General features: G+C 39.8%; 1 protein-coding gene across 2 annotated transcripts in view; it reads right to left on the reverse strand.

Annotated features, from left to right (window-relative positions):
• MYO3B (myosin IIIB) overlaps positions 1-27,805 on the reverse strand; it is a 323,317-nt gene that overhangs the window by 49,874 nt on the left and 245,638 nt on the right. For both annotated transcript variants that reach the window (XM_087819421.1, XM_016224834.2), the window contains 2 exons: positions 25,935-25,995; positions 24,904-25,003 (listed from right to left, as the gene is read on the reverse strand). In XM_087819421.1, coding sequence (XP_087675547.1) covers positions 24,904-25,003; positions 25,935-25,995 — 161 coding nt within the window. The remainder of the gene's footprint in view (positions 1-24,903; positions 25,004-25,934; positions 25,996-27,805) is intronic.

Genomic DNA, 27,805 nt, shown 5'->3' on the forward strand with positions numbered 1-27,805 from the left:
TCCTACATCCTATTAGTTATTAGATAATGCAGTTCGGTGTTCAATTCAGTCACGCTTTGCTAGCACAACATCGTCTACATATATATAGTACATTCTAGAAGCAGTCTAAACTCCAGAATAACAGATATCTTCTATACAGAGTAATTCTGCTTTAGAGAGTTTAAAATCTAGCTTTTTAAAAAAATTATAGCCTGGCCGGTACAGCTCAGCGGTTGAGCATCGACCTAGGATCCAGGAGATCTTGGTTGGATTCCTGGTCAGGGCACATGCCTGGGTTGTGGACTTGATCCCCAGTCAGGGGCATGCAGGAGGCAGCCGATCAACGACTCTCATTACTGATGTTTCTATCTCTCTCTCTCCCTCTCCCTTCCTCTCTCTGAAATCAATAAAGATATATTTTTTAAAATTATATATCTTGAGCCCCATCCCTGAGTAGTAAAACACATAGAGGCCAAGTATAAGGCACAGCTGTGATATTAATATGGAAAATGGGAGTTTATATGACAAATTACTGAAGGAATAGAGGTTCAGGAATATCTAGAGGAAAACCAGTCATGAAATAAATTATTTCTCATAATAGATTGTCTTGGAAAAATGAGAACCAGGCATAGAGTTATAACATATTATATTGTGTACTTATTTCCCCAATTAAGCCAAATATGTGTATAGATATTCATGTTTGTTGAAATTATTTCAAGAAGTGTATAGCCCAGTGGAACATCTGCCATGATGCACCAGGGGTGCATCACATGAGTGGGTGCCAACCTTGCCCCGAGGGCCGGGCTGTACTCTTGGTGGGTGGAGGAAATGCCAACCTTTGACAGCCTCTTCCACCTCTCTACCACCTGACCACCAGTGTTTCAATTGCGTATTGAAAGACTGACCCTTGTTTTCATCCGTATTTCATTAGCATTTCATCATAATCTTAGCAGCTGCTATTTGGACTCATTGCCTTAAAAAGTTGTTGGAAAGGCATCACTTTTTGACGATGTGCTCAGGAAGAGCACAGGCCAGAAGCAAAGGCGTCTCATTCCAGATTCCTCCCGCAGCTACTCCCCATGTATCAATCACCAGGTCCTGTGCCCTCCACTTTTACCCTCCCCGCAGGAATCATTCCATCGATCTCACTGATTTAATTCAGGCCCTCACCAACTCACGCCTGAACACAGCGACTGCCTCTCTGCTAATCTCATCTCTAGTTTTGCCCCATCCTATCTATTCTCCTCGTGGTAGCATGAAATAATTTTCAAAGTGAGCATGTCACCCCTTTGCTCAGCATCTTCAGTGGTTCTCCATAACTATCAAAACAAAGATGCGACTTGTCAGCAAAGCACACAAGGCCCTTCCTGACCTGACACCTCCTACCTCTCCAACTCATCTCCTACTGATCCTCAGAGCTCAGCCTGTGTTCCAAAGCAACAAACGCCATCTGCTAGCCCTATAAGAACCATCTCAAGCTCATCTTCTGGAACTTTCCCTAACTTTCAAGTTCAAGTTAAACACACTAATGCTGGGCTCCCATTTCATCCTGTATATGACAACATAATAACAATGATCCCACTTACGAGCAAGTACAGAATCCTGTTCGTCTTTCTGTTTATATAACCTGAATCACAGCAAATGACAAATGAATGTATGTATACTCAAGGGACAACCGAATCTCTTAGTTTCTTGTGCTTAAAAATACCTACCAACATCTCTAATTCCTTTAGAAATTACTCATTGCTGGGTGAAAGCCAGCTAGTCTAATGAAATCTATCTAAGAGTTACCTATCTTGAGAAACAAAAGGGTATGTTAAAAGCAGACTTTTAGGAGGTAACCCTAAATCAGCAAGGGAGATGTTATTGGTGAGCCTTTCAGAATCATGGGATAGACTGGTGTATGTCGTAAAGATTGAATCCCAATTACATTCCTAGCACCACATTAGGGAACAATGATAGGGAGAGGCGTAAGGATAAGGCTGTGGAAACCAAATTCCTGCCTATCATTGACAGGTGGGTTGCCGGGGTGCTGCTGATTTGTGGGAAAATGTTTACACTGATATCTGTGCAACAACTGAGAGCTGTCTGGAGATCTGCAAAATCACAAAGGCAAATTGCAAATAAAGAATCCAAAGTGTAGGCTAGAGTTAAACAAAATGGTTGTTTCTTCAAGGACAAATAACCAGAATGGTCACTTGCTAAGTAAAATCAGTCCTGCCAGCCATACAATGATTATGTCCACTATAGGCTGTAAGTTCGTGTTCCTCCAAAATTCACATGTTGAAATCCCAATCCCCCATGTGATATTATTGGGGGCAGTGGCTTTGGAAGGTGATTAAGAGCCCTCATGAATGGGATTAGTTTCCTTATTGAAGAGACCCAGGAGATCTCCCTCACCAATTCTACCACGTGAGGACCCCGTCTCCAAGCCAGGAAGTGGGCCCTCATCAGACACTAAGATCTGTTGGCATGTTGGCTATGGGCTTAGCCTCCAGAACTGTGAGAAATAAATGTTTGTTGTATAAGCCACCCAGCCTACGGCACTTTTGTTACAGCAGCTGAGTGTACTAAGACAGTGTCTTACAACACTGAGTAGGTAAGCTCTGCTTGCCATGGAAGATGACAGCATGGTGATCCTGAGCCCAGACCCTGCAGTGAGAAAAGGCTGCGTGCAGCCTTGGCTCTGACACTTGTGTCCGTGTGCAAGGGACAGGGCACCTCACCTTTAGGGGCAGCAGTTTGCTCGTATGTGAAATGGGACGATTCTGCTATTTTGTTCACAAAGATCCAATATGAAAAAGCTTCATTTTATCTCTAGTAACAGAAGGCTGTCTAGCACAGGGAAGAAGCTAAATGAAGAGGAAAATAAGCCACACCAAACCCAGTCCTTCAACCCAGTGCAGCATGTAGGTCGTCTTTTCCTTAAACGCCGTTTCCGTGCTCCTGTTAAAGCAGCTGGGAGAATTTGGTTTTCTCTCCAAACTAGAAAACTCTTTTTCTTCAGCCAAGAACTCGCAAACAAAATCTAAACCTGATTTCACAACATTTGAAACAATAATTTTGGCAGCTCAGTACATTAATCTTGGATCTTCCCCCAGAACCAAACCAGTGTCTGAGTGGCTCTATTCCTCTTCCAAACTAGTTAAATTAGGTGTAGGTGGAAGCGTTTACCAGATAATCTCATGTTCAAATAATCCACATCACTTTACAATGCAGACATTGTTAAAGGAGCCAAATCCTACAGAGGGAAAATAACCCTGGCAAAATAGCCTGAATTCTAGGATTTAGGGAATAACACAGTAAGGCATTTTCATGACTCAGTTTTCCATGGATCACAATTCAAAATGTAAAGCATGAGAAAATAACCCAGGATGGTTTTACAGAGTCAGTCGGTTTCTTTTTCTTTTTCTTCTTTTTTTATGTTCTATTGATTTCAAAGAGAGAGGAAGAAGAAGGGAGAGGGAGAGAGAGAGAAACATCAATAATGAGAGTCATTGACCAGCTGCCTCCAGCAGGGCCCCTAGTGGGAACTGAGCCCGCAACCTGGGCATGTGCCCTGATCCCAAATCAATCCTCAGTCTCCTGGTTCATGGGTCGACGCTCAACCGCTGAGCCACACTGCCGGGCCTCAAGTCAGTCTGCTTCTGTCTGCCTGTCTCTCGTTTACAAGGTCCCAGGAAGGAAATGGCTTATGGGTTGACACATAATTCAAGTGTAGCTTCCTGCATTCCAGTGAGGACATCCTTCAGAGGCTGCTGGTGATTAAGTGGGTGCCCTAGTATACAACTCTTTTTTTTTTTTTTAACCCTAAGATACCACATTAGTGTGAAGAAAAGAACATATTACTTAAATATTGCTGAAGCTGCTTTTTGTTTCCTGGGGAAAAGCAAAAGTGAAACACTGACTTTAGCTAACTTTTGGAAGGATAGATGAAGTGTCCACCTAATGAAAAGCTAAACACAGGCAAAAGGAACAAAGCTGGCACTCCAGTGTTCCCTGGAATAATATTTAGGCCCCAGGTAACGGGGAAGTGTAGGCATAATGATTAAGAAACAAAAAAGTGACATTCACAGTTTTACAAATTTTTAGTATTTTAAGGTTTTGTCTCTGTTCCTTTTTTCTTCTCCTGTCCATCTGCACCATCAAGGTTGGAAGGGAAAATGGCAGACTGGATGCCTAAAAATATCTTTGGATATTAAATGTCAGCTTATCTAATCGGACACACATGTCACTGACTTCACTTTTTTGTAGACCTTGTCCCTGGACATCCAACCTTTCAAAGAAATAGTTGGCTCCATCAGCTCTAGATTCGTGGCCAGATTCCTGCTACAGTAACTGCCTTCTGGGATCTAAATATCTAAATACTTAAATCTACGGCCCATGGAATTTTCACAGCCTCCTTGTATGCCTTAACCCAGCTGAAACCACTGTTGAAAGTTACTATAATCTTGCTCACAAGCAAAGGTTTTTGGGGGACAAAAGCCTGCACCTTTCTCTGCAACTATGGCGAGACACACTACAGAAAGCAAACCTGGTAGATGGATGTTTGAAAGAGCTATGTTCTCATCTCTTTCTTGAGCAAAAGAAGATCCAAACAAAGTCACATAACAGAAACCAATGCCATCTGTGTGGAAACCATATTTTAAACACAAACAAAATCAAACGCTCCATATGCCCTCACTCTCGAATGTTTGCGAGAACATTTCTGAGGATTTATTGTTAAAGTCAGGGTGGTCAAGCGAAGGAAGCAGAAAAGCCCAGCATGAGGTCCTTGGCTTCCTCCACTGGCCTGTTTCCCCGTTATCACCACATACATCGTGCATGCTATTTGGGAACCTGCACTATAATCTTTCTGTCTCTGTTTATTTACTCTTAAAATAATTTTATGTGCCTTTTCCTTTGGAATTCAGAGATTTTGCAAACTTGTCTGGAAAGCAGGTTTTTCGGCCTCTGCCATGTCATTACAAGCATAGAAATGATACTATTTGTATGGCACAACCAGGCAAACAGAGGCGCTCCTGTTGCCCAGTTCTGCCCCATTACTTCAATATCTTGGCACAAATGTAACCCGTCCATGACGTGCTAGAGCACCGCGGCACATCACTTGAAGATCTATTGTACAATGTATTTGTTTCTAGGTGATGTTAATACTATTACTTTTTTTTAAGTTGCTAGTTGGAATATGACATTTTTATTTGACAGCACATAAAAATATGCAAGACACTATCATCCCATTCCTAAACCTTATCCAGCTTTACATAATTTGGGTGGGTCTGTGTTAAGACTACTTAAGACCCTACTTTCCAAACACTTGTAGTTATTTCTGTTCCCTGTAATAAGCACTAAAAGGTGTGGCTTTCCTCGAAGTGACATTCCACATGAAGTGGTGTTATTTTTTTCCAATGGACTTTCTGCCTGGAGCCTCTCAGCATTATGAGAGGAGCCATTCAGCAGATGATTGCCTTCCAACCTCAGCCAAAGGCCTCAAACAAAACATGCTGATCAGAAGCAAAGCTCAGTGATTTGGTATTTGCAGCTTGTTAGAGCTGTACCCTGTTAACTTTCTTAAACATTTTGTTACGTGACTTTTTTTTAGCTTATCTTTATTGTTGAAAGTATTACAGATATTCCCCTTTTTTCCCCCCATTGATCCTCTCCATCCCGCCCCCCCCATCTTCACTACACTATTGTCTGTGTCCATATATGCATACAAGTTCTTTGATTAATCTCTCCCCACCCACTCCCACACCACCACCTTCCCTCTGAGATTCATCAGTCTGTTCCATGCTTCTGTGTCTCTGGATCTATTTTGTTCCTCAGTCTATTTTGTTTATTAGGTTCCACATGTGACTGAGATCATGTAAAACTGAATGAGGTAGAATCAGAAAACCTGAATAGGCCAATAACAACTGATGGAATTGAAGCAGCAATAAAAAAACTCCCAGCAAACAAAAGCCCCAGTCCGGGCAGCTTCACAGGGGAGCTTTCTAATTCTTTAAGTTGTAGGGTTAAACAGTTTGCTAAAATTTTTTCTTGCTTTTTGAGGTAGGCCTGTAGTGCTATGAACTTCCCTCTTAGGACTGCTTTCTCTGTGTCCCATAGATTTTGGGTTGTGTGATCATTTTCATTTGTTTCCAGGAAGTTTTTGATTTCTTTCTTGATCTTATTGGTAACCCATTCATTGTTTAGTAACATGTTATTTAGCCTCCATGTGTTTGAATGTTTTTGAGTGTTTTTACTGTAGTTGATTTCTAATTTCATGCCATTGTGATATGAGATGCTTGATATAATTTTAATCTTCTTGAACTTGTAGAGACTGGTTTTGTGTCCTAACCTGTGGTCTATCATTGAGAATGACCCATGTGCACTTGAGAGGAATGCATATTCTGCAGCTTTGGGGTGGAATGTTCTGTAAGCATCAATTAAATCCATCTGATCTAGTGACTCTGATTTAGAGTCACTGTTTCTGTGTTGACTCTGCGTCTGGAAGATCTATCCAGTGAAGTCAGTGGGGTGTTAAAGTCCATGACTATGACTGTATTGCTGTTGATCTCTCCCTTAAAGTTCTTAAGGTTATTATTGATAGGTCCTTCTATATTGCCATTTTAATTCTTTATGCCTACGTTTCTCTCTCTATTTCTTCTTATTATTACAGCACTTGAGGATATGTTTTTATTGAATTTAGAGAGAGAGGGAGGGGGAGAGAGAGAGGGAGGGAAAGAAAGAGAAACATCGATGTGAGAGAGAAACATTGATCGGTTGCCTCCCTTATGTGCCCCAATGGGGCACTGAACCAGAAACCTAGGTATGTGCCCTGACCAGGAATTGAACCCACCACCTTTTTGGTGTCTGGGACAACACTCCAACCACCTGAGCCACCTGGCCAGGGCTATTTGCAACTTTTTATATGAGTAAAGGAATATTATATTTTCAGGTCCAAAGAGAGCTTCAAACATTTCTTTAAGTCTTTATCTTAGAATCTCCCACAACCTTCACCAGCATCACCTAAAATCTATAGGTGGGGAGCAAATGTACATTTTCAGTTGAGAAACTTAAAAAAATCCATAAAGATCTTATTGAAATTCTTATTGAATTCATTAACACTCATCTAAGTGATGCTTTTGGTATTAGAATGACAGTTTCAGTAGAAGATATTATTACCATAATAATTACAAATAAATAATAATAATCAAGCTTACAACCAAACATTAAGTTTATAACTAAAATCACTGCATCTTCTTCTGGGTCATTTTATGTTTGCTCTTAGGAAAGAGTCTCTGGAAAGATAAGAGGACATCTTCTTCATTATAGTAAGTACAAGAAATACAGTTAAAATTATTGTTTTACTGAAGGTTGCTTGCAAAAATTCTACAACCTGTTTCCCATATGCCAATGAGCTAAGTGTCTCATTTAAAAATATGACAATATTAAAGGTTAGAAGGTTGACAAACACCCACGTTAAAGTTCTGAGGATCTGCGTCTGTGACTCAGGCATAGAATGCTACAGCTCTTCCTCAGGGTTACTGCCCTTCTCTCAAACCTGGACTCAATCATGGAGATGTGAGGAACTCATGCACTCTACTAATCTTACTGCCTTCCATGAGGCACCAATAAGACAGCAGGACACTAATTAGAAACATTTGAACTTCAAAATTATGTAAAGAATATTTACTTACTGAGAGTGAGACCATCTTCAAAATGCCAAACCCATTCACACTTGATGTATAATTTTTCTAAACTGAGCTTTCCTTTACTAGTATGATTTGATAATTCTATAGATTTCAATATTTTAACCAGTTTAGTGCAGATAACTGTATTAATCAGTAAAAAAAAATGCTGTTGAGAAAATTAGAATTTTCTCACTGGCTACACGTAACTCCCTTCTTAAGATAAATAATAATATTTAGTTGTTAGGGTAAGTTGCACTTAGAAAAATTCAAGTGATAGAATTCTACCTGTAATACATATTCAAAATAAGACTAAAATGTAAGCTTTATTTGAACATTAGTGCCTACACAATTCACATGGTCAAAATTCTCAGGCATTAAAATGAACAAAATCATGCCATACCCATATATATATATATATATATTTATTTATTTTGATCCTCACCTGAGGCCATACTGAGAGAGAGGAAGGGGGAGAGTGAGAGAGAAACACTGATTGGTTGCCTTCCATATGGGCCCCCACTGGGGATCAAATCCAGAACCTAGATATGTGCCCTGGCAGGGATTTGAACCGACAACCTTTCGGTGCACAGGGTGATGCTCAACCAAATGAACCACTCTAGCTGGGCCATACCCATATTTTTTAACTCTTTTTTTTTTTAGTCACCATGTTCTGTATCTAAACTGCATTTTCTATCCAAAGAATCCTTCTAACTGAGCGACATTACTTCATCCTTTCCTTTGTAACATAAATAGTTAAGAATAAGTATCTTAATCTCCTATTTTAGATGTCTTTTAACATTAAGTAATTTAAACACATCCTGCTGGGAATTGTTGAGAAAATAACAATAAAACTTTCAGAAATTTCAAATTCAACACGTTTTCATCATTAAAACCCAAGGCGTATTTTAATGTGCTATATAATCCTCTGATAGGAAGACCAATATTTCAAGTTGTCTTCACTGTAGCCAAGTTCTTTTGCAACAAAGGTTTGGGGATTTTTCAGGTGCGTTAAGGGAACATGTTTGAGCAGAGGAGGAGAAAAGACTTTAAAGCAAGCTACCCTCCCCCTTTCAGCAGGGCCTGAGACCATCTCTCCAGATCATGCAAATTTATCTAAAATGATTATGCTTATCAATCAGATGACCCAGTTTAGTTTTCTCTCATCCAAAGTACTGCATAGAGCTAAATAAACCACAAAGCAACCTGATTCATTCTACCTTGCCCCCTATAGACTTTTCCAAGGCCCACTACTAATCTCTTTCTCCAATTTTTCTTGGAAACTGCATTCATTTTCATAATGAATTTGATTGTACAAAAAAAAAAAAAAAAGAAAGACAGAAAGAAATCCCATCCTGTAAAGACTCCCACTGTTCTAGACAGATGGCTGTGCCCCATCTCCTAAGCTCTAGTCCCATGGCTACAACTGTCATCTAGAAATATTTACAACATACAACTAAAATGCAAGATGTGAGATGCTTTCTGAAACAAAACTAATTTCCTCCAAAGAGACTGCCCACCTGAATTAATTTATCATTTGATAAACACTTATTAAGCCCCTACTGTGTGCGAGGCACCATGTCAAGCATATACCTGTTTCTCCTCATCTGCCATTATTCTCAGAGTGACTGAGAATTAAGGCAATTGATTCTCATTAGACTTCACCACAACCAGCCCCAGAATTGTACGCATAACGCCCAGTGTTCTTATCCAGTGATGAGCAGCTGATACGTTATGGAGCAGCTATTGCTAGACCAGGTGATTTACTGGCAGACTGCCCTCCAAAGAGGCGCTTGTCCTGCCACAAACAATATAATGAATGCTCTTGTTTACTTGCATTCCTGACAGTCCAAGTATTATGGTGACAAGGCAGCAATGAAGTAGAGAGTATAAATCCTACAATTAATAAAAAGACGGAGACTCGAGCCATTTCAGTTGGATATGAAAGAAAAAGGAGACCTAGAGGATTGAAATACTTAGGCAAAGCGAGAGCACAACTTAGATTATAATAATTAAACCGATTATCCCATACTATCTTAAATGCTTTGTAAGTGTAATTTTAACAGTTATATATTATGCCACAATATAGCTGTATCAAATTTATTTGATTATTTTCTTAAGTTCTTCTAGACTTTTTAAAAAGGCAGGTTCTGAGTTAATTTTGGGATAAAGGATCTGAACATTTTTAAAAGGCCCTTGATATATATCGCACAATTTTTTGCCCAATTGTATCCTTTATACTTCCACCAGCATGCTAACAAAGTACGTCTTTTCTATTTCTCCTGTTTCCAGACTCTATCAGAAATAGCTTCATTTTGTTTACACAAACGATTTCCACAGACACACTTGAGTATTTGCCTTGGAATTTTATAATCATCTCTTTGTGACCTTTCTTGTGCTGCTGGCCTTGAGGCTCCACGAAGGATCGGAGACTAAATCTGATCATTCAGGATAGAATATTTCATTTGTATGACTTAAGAATGCCCAAGTTCAGAAACCAGCATGAAACAATGCCCTGGGCACATGTGCCTCAGATGATTAAATTCTATCTGTGTAGACACTACTAGTTGTCTACTCAACATTCATTCTTCTCTGCTTTCTTCCCAACAGAACCTTTATATCAGAGAGGGCACAATGTGATCCACTCAAATATATTCTTCAGCTTCTCTGCAGTTGTAGGAGGATCATGAGATGGAAACAGAAGTTATTGGGTAGGGCTTCCTGGAAAATCCTTTGTGCCCTTTTGCAAAGAATGGAGCCATGATGGCTGGAGCTCCTGCAGCTATTTTGGGACCATGAAAAAAAAAAAAAAAAAAACTTCAAAAGAATTGCAGAGACTTGTTCTTGCCTGACATTCTTGATCTTCTGAACCAATGCCAGAAACTACGTACCTCCCTGTACTTCTGGTGACATGAAGAAAATAAACACTTATTTATTGAAGTCACTGTATTTCAGTGTCTGTTTATTGAGACAGAGAACAATTATTTTTCATCTTTGTGGGAGAGGGTGTGAACTTTATATGAGGAGATAAAGTTATATTGAGTCTCTTTAAATGGTGTAGCATCCCTTCCCTCCAGATCCACTCTTCATCCATTTCCACCGTGCTCTCTGCCCAGAAGTTAATGTATATAGACTACTCTGGTTTCCCACTGGCTTGGCCAATAGAGAGCCCTAGCAGGAAATCAGAAGGAAGAAAGAGAGAGGAAATATTCTCTCTTATTCCACACTTCCCTGTGGGGTTGTTTTTTATAGACTATGTCCTTGACTGAAGGTAATCTCTTTTCTCAAGACTCCTATACCCACATGGCTTGCTCCTTCTGGGTTCCAAACCCTATGTTCTTTCCTTGTCCCATTAGGTGGGTGTGGTTACAGCTCCACTCTCACTGGCCCCTAGCATACTATACTGTCCTTTGTGGTTTCCATATATGCTTCCCATAATCTTTAAAAATAATCCCTTTATTGCCCTTGCCAGTGTGGCTCAGTTGGTTGAGCATGGTCCATGCACTGAGAGGTCACCGGTTTGATTCCCAGTCAGGGCACATACCCAGCTTGCAGGCTCTAACCCCAGTAGGTGTCCTGCCAGAGGCAGCCACTATTTTTCTCTCACATCAATGTTTCTCTCTCTCTCTGCCTCTCCCTCTTTCTCTAAAATCAATAAAAACTTTTTTTTTTAAAGGAGGAAATAAAAATTAATTTAAAAAAAGAAAAAATAATCTCTTTATTAAACAATGCCCAATTTATCCTCAGTTGAGTGTGTAATCTATTTCTTGCTGGGATTCTGCCTGATACAGTCTTTGTTTTATATATACATATATATTTTCTAGGATTTGAGGAAAGGCCATAGACCCATACCTGCATGTCTCCTAAATAGTTTCTACATCGAGATAAAGAGTGTTAACTTTAACAGGACAGGCAGGAAAATACTTCTAGGAGCTGAGTAGATGCAAAGGAAGTGTGTAAAATGTTGAAAACAGGATGACAATCAATTTTTGAAAAATAATTTCTTAAATGCAGAGACTTCATTCATTTTACCGACAGCGAGAAAGAGGACAAGCATCGGTCAGTGGACAGGGGGGAGAGACAATGTGACGCTCTTCTTTCCCAGGCCTCCCCGCAGTGTTACAGAGAAGCTTCCGCAGGCGCGGGGCTCCCGTTGCGGGCTGAACACAGGACGGACGCAGCCTAGAGCAGCAGATGAGCCCCCGCAAGAGATGAGAAGGGCCCTGCTCCCCAGGCGGCAGCCCGCGCTGAAAATGAGAAGGCAGATCGCAGGTGTGATGCTGGGAGCCCATCTACTCTGGGCAGGGTAAAGATAGCATTTACGGGCAAACTGAGCAAACACTTTGTAATTCGACCCTTGGAGATTTGGAGGGGAACCTGGGATGTTCTGTCTCCCACCCATACCCCAAACATTCAGACCATGTGTAATGAGTTAGCATGTGAACTGTCCTTTGGAGGCAAATCAGTTAAGAACAGAAACAAGCCTAGAGCTCTTTGTACTTATCTGATTTCTGCACAAATGCAGAGTTTGACATTTAAAGTTGGTGTGTGTCCATTGGGAGAACCCAGCCATTGTGTCCGTGCACAAAAACTTCTTTGAAATTAGGAGAGTGTGTAAACTCATCCCTTAAGAGCTTTGTAGATCTCTTGCGTTTGTTTCTTGGGCCTGTTTGAATTTGTTCTTTTAAATAGGCTGCTTAGAGAAAATGTCTGGCACCAATTTAATTGAAAGGGATATCATTAATTTCTTCCTTTAAAAAGGAAGGATCCCTTTGGGAACACCGAGTCTTCGTGTATATTAGGTCAGACTAACCCAGCCTAATGTCTGGGTAGACTGGCTGCTCTAATTGCTCACCAGGAAGCAGCCAGGCACACCCCTTTGAAGAGCGGGGAAAGAAAACGGGGATCTGAGGTGGTGGGAGCTCTAAATATCCCTTGTACCATTTAGGTGGATTAATGAAATATAACTACCTCCCCTTCCACAAACTGTCAGACACAGAAAATACCAACGTTATCCCACTCTTCTTAAATGCGATAAAGGTTCAAAGTGATACACTCTTGAGACTTGTAGTGACATTGAGGAAAAACCAAGTGAAATTTTAAAAAATCTTAGCACATTCCATAAGACTAGACAATTTGAATGGGAAGAAGGAAAGAGCTGTTAACTTGGAAATTAGGTACTTTGAGCAGTGATTCTCAATTGAGGGGTGAGAAATTGCAACAGCAGCAGTAGCTAAACATTTATTAGGTGCTTACTATGTGCCAGGCTCTATTTTCATGCATTAAGCCAATATCCCAAAGTCTTATTTTTAGAGGACAAGTCCTGGTCCAGAATTCCTCAAAGCTGCCAGAGTATCTCTCTCACACACACACACACACACACTCTCTCTCTCTCTCTCTCTCTCTCTCTCTCTCTCTCTCTCTCTCTCTCTCTCTCTCTCTCTCAGGAACCTAGGAATGCACATCACAGAGCAGGGAAGTTTAGCGTAATAAAAAGCTTAAATATCAACAAAGCACTGAAAAGATGGGTAAAATATGGGAGTGGAAGGGTTTGGGGGTGGGGGTGGGCAAAGCTCCGGAAAGCTCTGGTTTAGGATAGAGTGTGGCGACTTGTAAGGGACCAGGAAGCCCCTGTGAATTGTTCTTAATTGGGAGAAAAACTGCAGACTCACTTATTATCAATTGTTTATCTTGAACTCTTCTCTCCTGCCATTACCCCAACTTCGTATTCACAGTTATGTATCTGTTCCCTTTTTTAAAATTACAAGCAATTTTAATCCAAATCCAACAGCAGTCCAAGCTAACAAAATATTCACACCTAAGGTCAATAACCCCCTAGAGGCATCGCTTTATGTCCCTTATTTTGCTTTCTTGCCCTTGAGCCTAATCAGAATAGAGTCTGTGACATCCTAAACTGACCAATGAACAGACAGTTGAATAACTTGGGCAGAATGTAACAGACTTCAGAGTCTACAGCTGCACATAGAGTTAACTGTTCAACCCGTTGAGGTTTGTATTTTCCCCTGTGCCTTTGTAGAGCAAAGAGGAAAGTACAGGTAAGAGGCCAACCAAAGAATCGGTGAGAAGAGCCTGGGCCCTGAGAGCTGGTCCAGAGGCATCGCTCCCTTGATTTCTCCCTGCAGCGCAGCTCTGGGTTGAATTCTGGTTCTGGGTTGACCAACTGGGACTCAGTATTCTCATCTAAAAAATGACAAGGTTGAGCAAAAGGATCTCAACCAGAAGCCCAGTGACACAAGAATGAAGCCATAACATGGGTTAGTGTACAGCAATGACAAGAAACATATTAACCTTAAAAATACAATGTTAAGGACAAAAAGAAGAAAATGCTAGAAGCCAAAGAATACACGCGGTGTGATTCCACTTACACGAAACTGAAAAACGGGCAAAAGGAAAGTATGACATTTTGGATGCGTACTTGGGTGGCGACCTCTAGGGAGGAGGAAGAGGCCCCACAGTCAGGAGAGACCATGCAGAAGGCTTCTGGGGTCCGACATGTCCTGTTTTGTGATCTCAATTGCAGTTAAAATTTAATACACTGCCCATCTCTGTTTAAACATTTTTGTTTTTATTTTCCTGCAGGCATGTTACACTTCAGAATTTTTCAAAAAATGTGAAAAACAAAACAAGCACAATTACATAGCTCTCATATGTGAGCTTTTCTTGGTGTGAAAAGGGAACAGGCAGAGGGCTGGGAGCATCTTTCTCCACTCTTTGCCTGGCCAATTCCTGATCCCCCTTCAGTTCTCAGCTTTGGTGTAACCTATTTGAACCTTCTTTGTTCCCATGAGACCACAGATGTATTTCTGTTGTAGCACAGCTCCAGTGCTCACTCTTACCAACACCCTGGTCAAAGGAGATTTGATTTCAGATTTATTTGTCCATTTCTCCCTTGGAATGTAAACTTCATAAGGACAAGCCTGGATCTGGCTCCCTTATATATCCCCAGGATCCAACATAGTGCCTGCCACTTAGTAGCTTCTCAATAAACACCTGCTGAATGAATGAGTAATGAAGGTGCATTTCACTCTCTCCAAAATCTCTTTGAATTTAAACCAACAATTTCTCTCTTGTTAAATACTGTTTATACTGGAACTAGACAGCCCCAGAGTTTTCCTCATCATTCTAGGTGTTCTAGTTACTTAAGGAGTCTAGCATGTGGCTAGGAAGAGAGTCAAATAGAAATGAAAACTGAGAGAAAAGTTTTACCATGGTTCTGTATATAGTTATATAAGCGAGTCCTCCTACTTCTTATTTAATATTGGACTATATCTATCTTGCCTTCCTATAACACTTAAAATTAATTACATTTAATTTAGGGAACAGGCTCATGTCATGGTTTTCTCACTTCCTTGGGTAGGGAGTGGGTGCTAAGATAAGATGGGTGTCAGGCTTATTTTAAAACATTTTTCTCCCTGATTATATAAGGAAAAAATTCATTACTGCTCCACAAAAGACACTGTTAAGAGAATGAAAAGACAAGCCTAGACTAGGAGAAATATTTGCAAAATGTGTATCTGACAAAGGACTGGTATCCAAAATATTCAAAGAACTCTTAAACCTCCAAAATAACAAAACTAGCACAATTTAAAAATGGGCAAAAGATCTAAACAGACACTTCAGCAAAGAAGATACACAGATGGCAAATAAGCATATGAAAAGATGCTCCACATTATATATACATCATCAGGGAAATGCAAATTAAAACAACAATGAGACACCACCATACACCTATTAAAATGGCAAAAATCCAAAACACTGACAACACCAAATGCTGGTGAGGATGAGGAATCGCAGAAACGCTCACACTTCTCTGGGGGGAATGCAAAGTGAGGCAGACCCTTTAAAGGACTGTTTGGCCGTTTCTTATAAAACTAAACATAGTCTTACCTTATCATCTAGCAATCACACTCTTTGGTATTTACTCAAAGGAGTTGAAAATTTAAGTCCACACAAAAATCTGCACAAAAATGTCTATAGAAACTTTATTCATAATTGCCAAAACTTGGAAGCAACCAAGATGGCCTTCAATAGGTGAATAAACAAAATGGGGTACATCCAGGCAATAGATTTTCAGCAATTAAAAAAAAAAAAGAACTGTCAAGCCATGCAAAGACATGGAAGAATCATAAATGCATGTTGTTAACTGAAAGAAACCAATCTGAAAAGGTTATATACTGTCTGATTCCAACTATATGACATTCTGGAAAAGGCAAAACTATGAAGATGGAAAAAACCAAAAACAGTGATTGCTAGGAGTTTAGGGCGAGGAAGGGAAGGAAAGAGAGATTAAAATGTGGAGCACAGGGGATTTTTAGGCAAATGAAATGATTCCATTCGATACTGCAATGGTGGATACATGCTATTATATATTTGTCAAAACTCACAGACATTACTGCTGTAAACCCTAATGTGAATTATGGACTTTAGTTGATAATAATATATCAATATTATAGCAAATGAGCGACGATAATGCAAGATATTAATAATCTCGAAAACTGAGAGAGGGGAAGAGGTGAGTATATAGAAACACTACTTTCTGCTCAAATTTTCTGAAAACCTCAAACTGCTAAAATAATAAAAAAATAATAAAGTTAATATAGTCTATTAACTAAAAAAATAAATAAAAGGAAGGAAGAAAGAAAGAAAAAAAAACTTTAAAAAATTTATTACTCCCAATCTTGGAAAACAAACAAAGGTAAAGGAACAATCACTCTACTACTTCCATTATACAATTGGATGTTAAAGTTGAAAAGAGTCCTTTAAAATGAAACAAACTACGCAGCTAAGGTTAATAGGGTAGTCTATAGAGTGTGTGCTGTTTCAAATCCAAGTAAGAAAGAAATTTAAAAATAAAATTACTCTTGGCACGTTTTACAGTTATGCCATCAACATTCAATTCTGGAAGCCAAGTACCCTGACTTGACTCGCAGGCCCCCACCTTGCGCTGCTTGGCAGCTGCGCTCCTGATGTCCTGGGTCAACGCCAGAACTTCACTCGGCATCAGCATCGCAGAAAGTGCATCCTGACCTCATGCACTCAGGAAAGCAGCAGAAAAGTTCCTGCTGAACTCTCCTCATATGTTTGCAGTAACAATCTAAGCAGAATAATGTCCCAAAACTCTCCAACTTTGTAATGTACTTTAATAAGTTGCAGGAATGAGAATAGGCAGTCACAAGGCTTTCCCTGGGGGATGTGCCCTCAGGAATGATGGCTGACAAATGACCTCCATGGCCTCTAACTAGCGTCCCTCACAGTGAGTCCACTTTCCTCTCCATCCTCAACTCCTCCAACAGGGTCGTAATCTCGCTGCCTCAGCCCGCTGAGGAACAGACACTGTGCCAACCTGTGTGGACAGCCTTCCTTTTAATCATCCAGATCCTCACATCTCAGGGGAAATGGGGCCCAAAATGAATCCTTTCCTCTTGGTAGGTATCCTACAAAGTTCCTTTAGAAAGCTGCAATGTTGGATAGAGGCCTCAGTGGGGTAAACTGTCATAACTGCAATTGATGTCCCAAGTACTCTGTTCACATTCTCTAAAAGAACAAAATAAAGCAAAATAAACCAAACAAACTCAAAATCCAGACCTAGTAAAAATTAAAAAAGTCTTTTAAGCAAATAGGAAAGGTGTATGATTAAGATAAACAGGGCTAAATTAGAAATTAAATTTGGGATTAGAAGAACTATAATCTCTCCTCTCTCTCCTTCCATTTCTCTGCCCTCATGTCCATAAGGCTCAAACTGTGCACTCCTTATGTTGACCTTGCCTAAATTCATTTGCAAAAAGCCAAGAAACCAACATTATGGTAATGATATACATATTAGAGATGTGTGCAAATATTCAGATCTGCTGGGATTTAGAGCAATTTTGCTTTGCGGGAGGTGGGAAGAGACAATATAGTTTATAAAATGGAAATATCCTTTAAAGGCATTAATTCCTAATAATTAAAAAAATTAAGACACAAAGTCTGGAACACTCCCCTCTTCCTCCTCTATAGCAAAGTTACAAGTACCTACATGTAAATTTGTTCTTGAGAACTTTCTGAGAATTTATTTATTTATTTATTTATTTTAAATATATCTCTATTGATTTCAGAGAGAGGAAAGGAGAGGGAGAGAGAGAGACAGAAACATCAATGATGAGAGAGTCATTGATCGAGCCTGCAACCTGGGCATGTGCCCTGACAGGGAATCGAACCCTGATCGCCTGGATCCCAGGTCAATGGTCAACCACTGAGCCATGCTTGGCCAGGCGAGAACTTTCTGAGAATTTAATGAGACAACTTGAGATAAATAGGCACACTCAGTGTATTGTTACCAAATCTGTTTTGGAAAATAACCACAGCAAAGACCAAGATATTTGAATTGTATTAGTCTGTTAAGTGTCTTATTTCACTTTTTGGCCTGTAGTAGGTCCTCAATAAGTGTTTGTTGAATGAATGAATAGAAAGTCATATATATATATAATTTATATATATATTTTAAATATACATATATATTTATTTATTTTCTACTTTTTCTGATTCAGTGTAATATCATCAAGATAGGGGATGTCTAGATCAGTGATTATCAAAGGATGCTCCAAGATCAGTGGCATGGCATCACTTGGGCACTTTACAAAAATGCAAATCCCCCCTTTCCTCTACCCCACACAAACTCAGCAACTGTGGCATGGGCCCAGCAATTTGTGTCTGATGCCCACTGAAGTTTGAGAACCACCAGGTCTGAAGAGATTCTTTGACAAGGAGGTGTTTTCCCACCTCCCCATGCTAAAGGAAAGATTTCTATGCCTGTAATTACCATCTCACTGAGAACAGTCCTGAAACTGAGGCTTTACCAGGCTCACTACCAATTCACTCACTGGTTTATGGTGAATTCCATGGCACGTAGGCAAGAAGAAAAGATGTCTCAGCTCAATGGGAACTGAAAAGAGGGGGATTCAGAGCACCAGAGATTATCCATATGTGAGGCCACAACAGCAGCCTGAAAGTCCCATGTATGGCCTTCCCTAAATGTACTGGGTGCAAGACAGAGAGGCCCAGGAGCCTTCCCTCCATGTGGGGTTTGCTTTCCATGTGCTTTCCCAACAGGAAAAATGTTGCCTTTGAGCTCCATTGTAGAAACATGCTCTCCCTGTCAAATGGGTGACATCTGAGTCCTTTATGATCACAATAGTTGCTGTTTGGCAAGCTGCTTGCAACCCCTTCCCGCACACAGGCAGCCAGTGTGAGGCGATTCTGTAACACTATCTAAGACTTAGTCTTGTCTGAGTTTGACTCTCACTACAATATTATAAAAAATAGTCCCTCCCAAGCGAGTTCAACTTCCAGTATTATAATAGGGTGACCAACTTGTCCCAATTTGCCTGAGACTATCTTGCAGTTAGCACTGAAAATCCTACAACTTGGAAAATTCTTTAGTCCTGGAAACACTGAGATGTTTGGTGACTCTAAGAATTAAAAGTTCCAAGAATAAAACATAGCCCAAGTTTGCTTTCTGATAGCTGAACTTATGCCAAAATCAATGGAACTTGGTAATGAGCAATAAGAAAGGTAGAGGCAAATAATGGAGTAGATGGCACTAGAGAAGCAGCTGGGTGAAAGTGTGTGATTTGCTCAGTAGCCGTGGGGTGGATGGGCCCCAACAGATCTGATACTAGGAGCTCTTTGGGGCTCCACTCTCACAACCTGACCCTATGCACTGCTAACTGGGACCCCTCAGGAGGCCAGTACAAGACTGTTCACTCCTCAGCTCCCTAAAAAATGTACTGTGCTCCTTCTTTAAGATGCAATATAAAGTTACTATTAGCAAGTGCAATGATTTGTTTTTTACTTGCAAAAAAGAAATAGGAATAATTTATACTACATGTGAATGAGAAGGTACCCAAGGGCAGAACCACCTCACTCAGGTGAGGTATCATAGGAAACTCAGGGCACGAAATGGCAATCTTTGAACAAAGGTCACAAAATTACACCAAAGCTTGTATACTTTACACTAAGAAAATAGAGGTAAGGCGCCTAGCATGTGCCAAAAGTAGTCACCTAGTACTTTTGTGGAAGTTCCTTTTCTTTTACTCATAGGGATTCCCTCAGTTACCCTACTCAGATCCATTTTTTTAACTGCAGAAAATGTTTAAAACCTGTTTTATAGACTGCAACAAAGGAGAAAAAGAGAGAGGGGAAGTATGTTACAAAAAGTGAGCACATAAATAATAGCAAAAAACATCAGCTTTATGTTGAGAAAAAAGAAAGTAAAGCTAATCAGGCACATTAACTAAAAATCATAATGGTCAGGAGTCATTTCATTCAAGGGTAGGTGGTCCCATTTCCCAATCAAATCCAAGGATCTCTCTGCATTATAAACCCAGTGTGTTAATTGTTGTTAATAATCATGTCCTGAGATACTAAGAATAAGAATTGTGTTCGGTATACTTAGTATGAAAGGGAGCTGTACATTTTAGAAAGGTTCAGCTGCCTGGAAAATGCAACTTACACATAATATTTCATTTATTGATGATGTCTTTAGTCTATACTCAACCCAGCAGCTGGAGCCATCACTTTAAAACAAAATTCAGGGCATGTCACTCCTCTGCTGAAAATGCTCACTGTCTCCCCATTCCACTGAGTTTACCCTCATTACTCAAAATGCAGACCTCAGATCAACAATATCAGCACCACCTGGAAGCTCGCCAGTGTTGCAGAATCTCAGGAGCTGCCCAGACCTGCTGAATCAGAAGGACATTGAGAAACACTGACCTGCATCATCTGGCTCCTCACCTCCTACACCTCTCTTCTTTGCTTTTTCAGCCCCAATCCTGTGGTCTTTCTTTCTGCTCCTCATGTATTCCATGCACTCTCTCCTCAGAGCCTTTGCCATGGCTGTTCCCTCTGCCTGTAATGCTCATTTCCCAGATATCCACATGATTAACTAGCTCACCACCTTCAAGCTTCTCAATGACACCAAGTAGACCATTCGTCACCCTGTCTCCCGAACTTCAGCCTCTCCTAAGCTTCCTTGCTGTATTTTCTCCCCATAACACTTTGCTCTCCTAACATCCCATACAACCGACTTACACACTATGCTTATTAGTGTTGTCTCCTCTGCTAGTACATGGCATTGTGAGGACAGCAATTTTTTACTCTTTTCCCTGGTGTATCACACATGCCTGTAACAGTGCTAGTGGCACTTGGTCTGTAGGCCAACTCTTGTTACTAATCCCAACAGGATGAGCAAAGAAATTTAAAGTAAGAAATTTAGAAACGTTTTGATGAAATTTATATTGACACAACACACACATATTCATTCATTTTTATTGTCACGAAAGTGTCGGACTACATAAATTGAAAATGAAAACAAGCCCCAAACTGGTCTTTCAAAACAGTTTGAGAACTACTGGCCCAGAACAGTTCTTAGAACTTAGTAAGTGTTAATTGTTTCTTGAATAAATAAATAAATAGAAGAATAAATGCCTAAAGAACAAATTTTACATAGCAAATCAGATTAGATCTGTATGTATGCCTGTCAGTCCAGCTAAATAATTTCACTGCTTGGATTAGTGGCAAAGGGATTTGAATTATGCAATTCCTGAGTATAGTGTGCTTTTCTCCCCTATGTAAGGAATGAGTCGGGCTTAAATGGACCAATTAAGGAGACTTCTGAGACTCTCTCACTAAGGGGCTGACAGCAGCCTTTGTCCAAGCCCCACATTTGAACACTTCTTTGCATGCCTGCCCTGAGCAGAGCTGGTCTGACTCACTTCTGACTTATTCCCTGCTCCTCCAATCCCACATCCCACCAGACCTAGTAGATGCATGAAAATAACTAACAAGACAGGATGTGATAAGTACTGTAAGAAATGTCAAAGGGCACAGGGGAGGGAGCTATGGTGGACTCTGAATAATGGAGAGGACTCTGAGAACAGGGAAGAAGGATGGGTTAGGCAGAGGGAGCAGCGTGAACAAAGCCACAGAGTAGAAAAAGAACACACTGGGCACATTTCAAGAACAGAGAATAATTTGGATATTCTGAAGCACAGAATGAGGGAAAGAGATCAGAAGACAGGGCTAGAAAGGAAGATTAGAACCAAAACAGAGACAGACTTGAATGTCCTACAAAGTAGCTTAGAGTTCTTAACACCAAAAAACCAATCAACCTGATTTTTAAAAATGGGCCAAGGACCTGAATAGACATTTCTCCAAAGAGGACATACAAATGGCCAATAGACATATGAAAATTCACTAATCATTAGGGAAGTGCAAATTAAAACCATAATGAGATATCACCTCACATCTATCAGAATGGCTATCATCAATACATCAACAAACAAGTATTGGCAAGGATATGGAGAAAAGGGAACCCTTGTACACTGTTGGTGGGATTGCAAATTCCAAAAAACTGTATAGAGGTCTCTCAAAAAATTAAAAATAGAACTATTATATGACCCTATAATACCACTTCTGGGTATTTATCTGAAAAAACCCAAAACACTAATTCAAAAAGATACATGCATCCCTATGTTTACTGAAGCATTATTCACAATAGCTAAGATATGGAAGCAACCTAAGCACCACATGACAGATGAATGGATAAAGAAGATGTGGTACATACGTACAATGGAATACTACTTGGACGTTAAAAAAAAATGAAATCTTGCCCGGCCGGGCGTGGCTCAGCAGTTGAGCGTCGACCTAGGATCCAGGCGATTGGGGTTCGATTCCCGGTCAGGGCACATGCCCGGGTTGCGGGTTTGATCAATGATTCTCTCATCATTGATGTTTCTATCTCTCTCTCTCCCTCTCCATTCCTCTCTCTGAAATCAATAAAGATATATTTAAAAAAAGAAAAAGAAAAAGAAAAAGAAATCTTACCATTTGCAACAACATGGGTGGACCTAGAAGGTATTATGCTAAGTGAAATAAGTCAGATAGAGAACGATAAATACCATACAATTTCCCTTATATGTGGAATCTAATGAACCAACCCACCAAACAAAACAGAAACAAACTCATGTATACAGAGAAAAAAACTGATGGTTGCCAGATGGGAGGGGGCTAAGTGAAAAAGGTAAGGTACAAATTGCAGTTACAACATAGTCCTGAGAATATAGTCAATAATATTGTAATGACTATGTATGGCGTCAGGTGGGTACTAGACTTATCAGGGGGAGTGCTTCCTAAGTTATATAAATGTCTAACCACTATGATGCACGCCTGAAACTGATATAACGTTGAATGACAATGGTAATTGAAAAATAATTTTAAAAAATTGTAAGCAGCTTAGAATTGATGCTGGGGCAAAGTGGAGCCACTGAAGAGTATGAAGGAAAGGAATGTAATGAACAGGGTATGCTTTAAAAAAGCTCTCAGGCATATGTGCATAAGAGACATTGAAGGAGGAAAAGAATGATGGTGGGAAGGCCACTAGAGTAGTGAGGAGAAGTAATGGTGATGGTGGCAAACTCAGCAGAAACCATCTGGGCTGGAAGGAAGGAACAGCTATGACGAGAAAGTGCATGTGAGCCATTTGCAGCAAGTCAGATGTGAAACATTAATAAGTTTGACTTTCTGGGATACTTTCCTAAAGACTGGGGAAAAGAATTGTAATCCAACAGGTCTTTTTAATACTTAGCTCAAATACAATATAATTAGCTCCCCTTGAACTATCCCGCCAAAACTTAATGCCTTACAATAAGTACTTGATTTCTTTACCTATTATTCATACTTGTAGATTAATTTTATATTTACATAATATCAACAAAAATTACCATACCATAGACGTTGTGCTACGGCCTTTTCTTAAACCAGCTCATTTATTCCTCAGTATAACCCCTCAGCTATGAACTACTATTTCCTTCGTTTTACATGTGTAGGTACTGAGGTCAGGAGTTGCTATGTAACTTTATTAACATTCACAAGAGAGCAGAGGTTTGAATCTAGGCAGGTCAGGTCTGACCCCAGAATCTATGCCTTTGGCTACTCAAACATACTTGAAATTTTCTTTTCACGTGTATTTTAAAGATACATGTTTTTTAAAGTAGAATGCCAAAAGAGAAAACAGTCAAAATGGAACAAACAGAAAACAAATTGCAATAGGATAGATTTAAACCAAAACATACCAATAATCACATTAAATGTAAGTGGTCTAAACACCCCAATTAAAAGATAAAGACTGATGTTTGGACAGAGAAAGATGCCAACTAAATTCTTAAATAACGGATTTTGCTCCACCACAATGTATTTTCTCTAAATGTTCCTCTTTCTGTAACATTCCTACACCTACCTCATGATGGTCTTATTCCAGAACACAATCTGGCTGCGGGGAAAATATTCCCTTTGACATTTTCTGTATAATTTATCATTTTCTGTATATCCATTTTAAAAGTTCTGTTATGATACACTCACCCTCTCTTGTCTCTCCCCAGAAATTTAAGCTCCATAAGGACAAGAAGTCCTAACATAATTATTATACATTTCCCACTTTATATAGTGCTACTTTGTCACTGAAAGAAAGGCTAAGGAGAAATTTGGACATACCTGAGAAACCACTGCATAGTTCAGAAAAATAGATAAGGTTGGCAGTAAGTATAATGTTGGCATTTTAAGTTGAAAAGGTTTCTTTCTTTGGAATGGTCTACATTGTCCTTAGTATCTTTTGGTTAATAAATATTCCTGAAAATCGTGTGTCTTTTTAACCTTCCAGAAGTACTGATTTTAGCCACACATAAGCCTCAAACTGACTTTTTATCATAGTTTGTAGCAAAGAATTTAGAAAGTGGGCCAGAAATAGTTATTTCTCAAAAGAGCATGGCAAGATGTTTATATTCTTGCTGAGAGAATAGCCATGTTGCCAAAAGGGTAGAATTTACTCAATAAATCTATATTCTTTACCAAGCCCTAGATTTTGACCCTGAATGATCTGCTCCACTGAAAGCTGGTCAGTCATTTATCTTTCCTCTAACAAAATGACATTTTAAGCAGTTTCTTAATTTAAGGTTCTTAGAACTAAAGGGAAAAGAATGGCCTCTGACATCCATCTTTCTTTTCTCAGAATTTTTACATGGCATGGGTAGGTGGAAAACTGCTTCCAGCCTCATGGCTTCCCAAACCTGAAATTTGTGTTAACACAACATTATATTGCTATCTGAGTCCTGCCTTCTAGACAGTACTGCCCAAATAACTCACTAAAGTACACAAGCATGCAAATGGCAGAAGTAGCATGCAATCAAAATGTTCTTACCAGGTGTTGCAGGGGCTCCCCTCGAGGGACTCAGTCCTGGGCGACCTGGAGCAGCATGGCATGTCCGAGAAGACAGCAAATCAGTCCCAGACACTGAGTGCTTCAGAAAAACCCAGTAAGAGAAACATTATTTTTATCCGCTGATGAAACAACCTTAAGGACATAGCTTCCATTTAACTAAGGGACCCCTAGCCCTGATTGTATGGAGAAGCTAAGCATATTGGGTCATGTTGTAAGTTACCCCTATCTTGCATTAAAATTGAATGGGGGTCCTCTCCTTGGGGGCAATTAGTAACAAAGTCTTGACACTCTTGGCTTCATTCATTTATTTCTTCCTCAGAACAAGTTAACCTCATCCCCCTCTTAAATTAATTATAGTCCAGAATATAAAAACAGCTATGTGCTGATTTTCTCCTATACTGAATGTTTATCCCTAAGAAAGAAGAAAGAAAACCTATAGGAAGGTATTAATCTACTTAACATTTCTAAGTACATCATCCAAAGGATTTTGTTTTTTTAATCTTACATATGCTCAGCAGAGTTACTGGCAAAAACTGTACATTTTCTTCATTTCATCCTTTCAACATCAAATAGTAGGCAGCAAAAATTGGATCAGACTTCAAAGCCTGCTGTGGGCTCCAAGTCACAGAGAGACGCCTCCATTTCACATATTGAATTCAAGCAGGATATCAAAGTGCTACCAAAGAACCTCGGGTCCTTGCTCAAAAAGAGGCTCTAACATCTGTAGAGAGTGGAGTGCACAGACGAATCACCTCGGGGAGCAGCTAGCATTTATTCTCAGCAGCAAATTTCCAGGCTTTTGATTCTCTCTCCGCTGAACCTCCCTGTCTCTCTGCTGAACCAAGTTCTTTAGCAAGCTGGGCTTTTGTCTCAAAGACTTCAAAATATTACTAACAGTTTCATGTTCGGGTGGCTGGACCAAGCAGCCACAGACAGACTTCATGCCCACAGACTTGGATGAGTCTGAAATAAAAATACACAGGTACTTTGAAATCAAGATATCCAGCTACCTTATTTGGATGTCCTGCGAAGACATCATACACTTTTGGAGAACTCTGGGCTTGTGCATGCCTAAAAACAAAAATAAAAATAATCATACTTTTAAAAAGGCTTGAAAGTGATAATTAAAAACTTAATGAGAGTTGTTTAATTCATTCATTTAGCTCCCATGGTTTCCCATTCCAGTCCTGGGTTTAAAAGACATGGCGTTGCTCCTACATCCACAGTCAGACCGAGATCCTAAGACCTGAGAAACTGCCCTGAGAGTCGTGTGACCCAACTCGGTTTGTTTACTACTGGGCTTTTACAAACTTTACCAAGAAGCCAACCAAGTTGATGCTAAGAATGAACTACCCACCCAGCACATTCATCACTTTAGTTGTGAAATAATTCAAAATAGATTCTGTAGCCAAAAAAGTTTGGGAAATGCTGAGCTAAACAGAGTTTAAGAGCTTTCCTTACCGCAGGCATGATCTTTTACAATCACAATATATGTTTATGGATTTCTAAAGTGGGGTAGAGGGAGAATGCAGGGTTTCCTAAACTAATTTGACCAAGAAACTTAAAAAGTGATAACCTATTAACATCTATTAAAATAAGTGTTACTTGGAGCAAAGTTTGGAAAAATTGATTGTGCTGCATTCCCAATTTCTTGTAATTGGAACACATTGTATCAAGTGTGATAATCATAATACACTGTTAAAATAGAAGCCAGCTTTTATAATTCCTTCAGGGGAGCCCAATAGAGTGAAAAACTGACTAGGGGAAAGAAAGCTGGGTTCTAACCCCGGCCTCAGATCCCCCGATCTCTCTCTCTCTCTCCCTCTCACACACACACAAAACATGACTGGGTAAATTTCTGCAGTAGTCTGGGTTTTAGTTTTCCTCATCTATGAAATGAAGGGATTGAGATAAATTATCCCTTAATTTATCTTTTAGTCTCTTTTAATTCTACACTAATAATCTTAACTCTTTATTTAAACCGACAAAATCATTTTCTGAGAACAGTTCATGGATATTACCTTCAAAATGCATCTGTTTATAGTAGGTTATAGTAATAAACCCATTTAAAAGTACCACATCCGTACTTGGGGAAGGGGACTATAATGATATACTTATTTGTGTGTATGTTTATCATATGTCTCCTGCTATGGAATATAAGCTCCATGAAGTCAGGAACAAGGTCTGCTTTATTCTACACTTTATATCAGCACCCAACCCCGTGTCTGGTACATTGTAAGTGGCTCAATAATATTACACAAGTTGAATGAATACAAGAATGACTAGTGGACCCCCAAAATAGCACTTCATATTTTAAAAATGCTTTTATATATCTAATGAGAGTTTCACAACCATTAAAGTGCTTTAATTGTCCCTATCATATAGATGAAGAAACTAAAGTTCAGAGAGGGTAAGTGATTTGCCCAGGGATCAAGGCAAATACCTGGTAGAGCTAAGACACTGACCTCCTGTTTTTCTGACTCCAAATCTTCTCTCTCTCTGAACGATTGCACCTTCTATGCCCTTTGGTCTCTGTGCATCAGCCCAAGAGACTCAATCCCATCAGCCTAGGAAAGTCCCAGTGGCAGTGGGGCACCCATAGGACAGGTGGACTCTGATCTCCTCTAGGAGTCCTGGTGAGATTTGGAGAAAATCTAAGGAGGAGAGTTCACCTGTTGAATTACTATGGAGCCTCCAATTTCCACCTTCTCTGCCCTAACAAATAAACAAACCTCTTGAAACCCCTCTAGCTTGCATGGCTTTTCAGAATCCAATGGCCAGTGGCAGACACCTTCCAACACTCCACTGGGGGTGGGCTCATCAGTGCGACTCCCTCTTCATTCAAGCCTTTGGAAAAATCGAAAGCAGCTCAATGTAATGT

Source organism: Miniopterus natalensis, chromosome 8, assembly GCF_054644295.1.
Source record: "Miniopterus natalensis isolate mMinNat1 chromosome 8, mMinNat1.hap1, whole genome shotgun sequence".
Lineage (NCBI taxonomy): Eukaryota > Metazoa > Chordata > Mammalia > Chiroptera > Miniopteridae > Miniopterus > Miniopterus natalensis.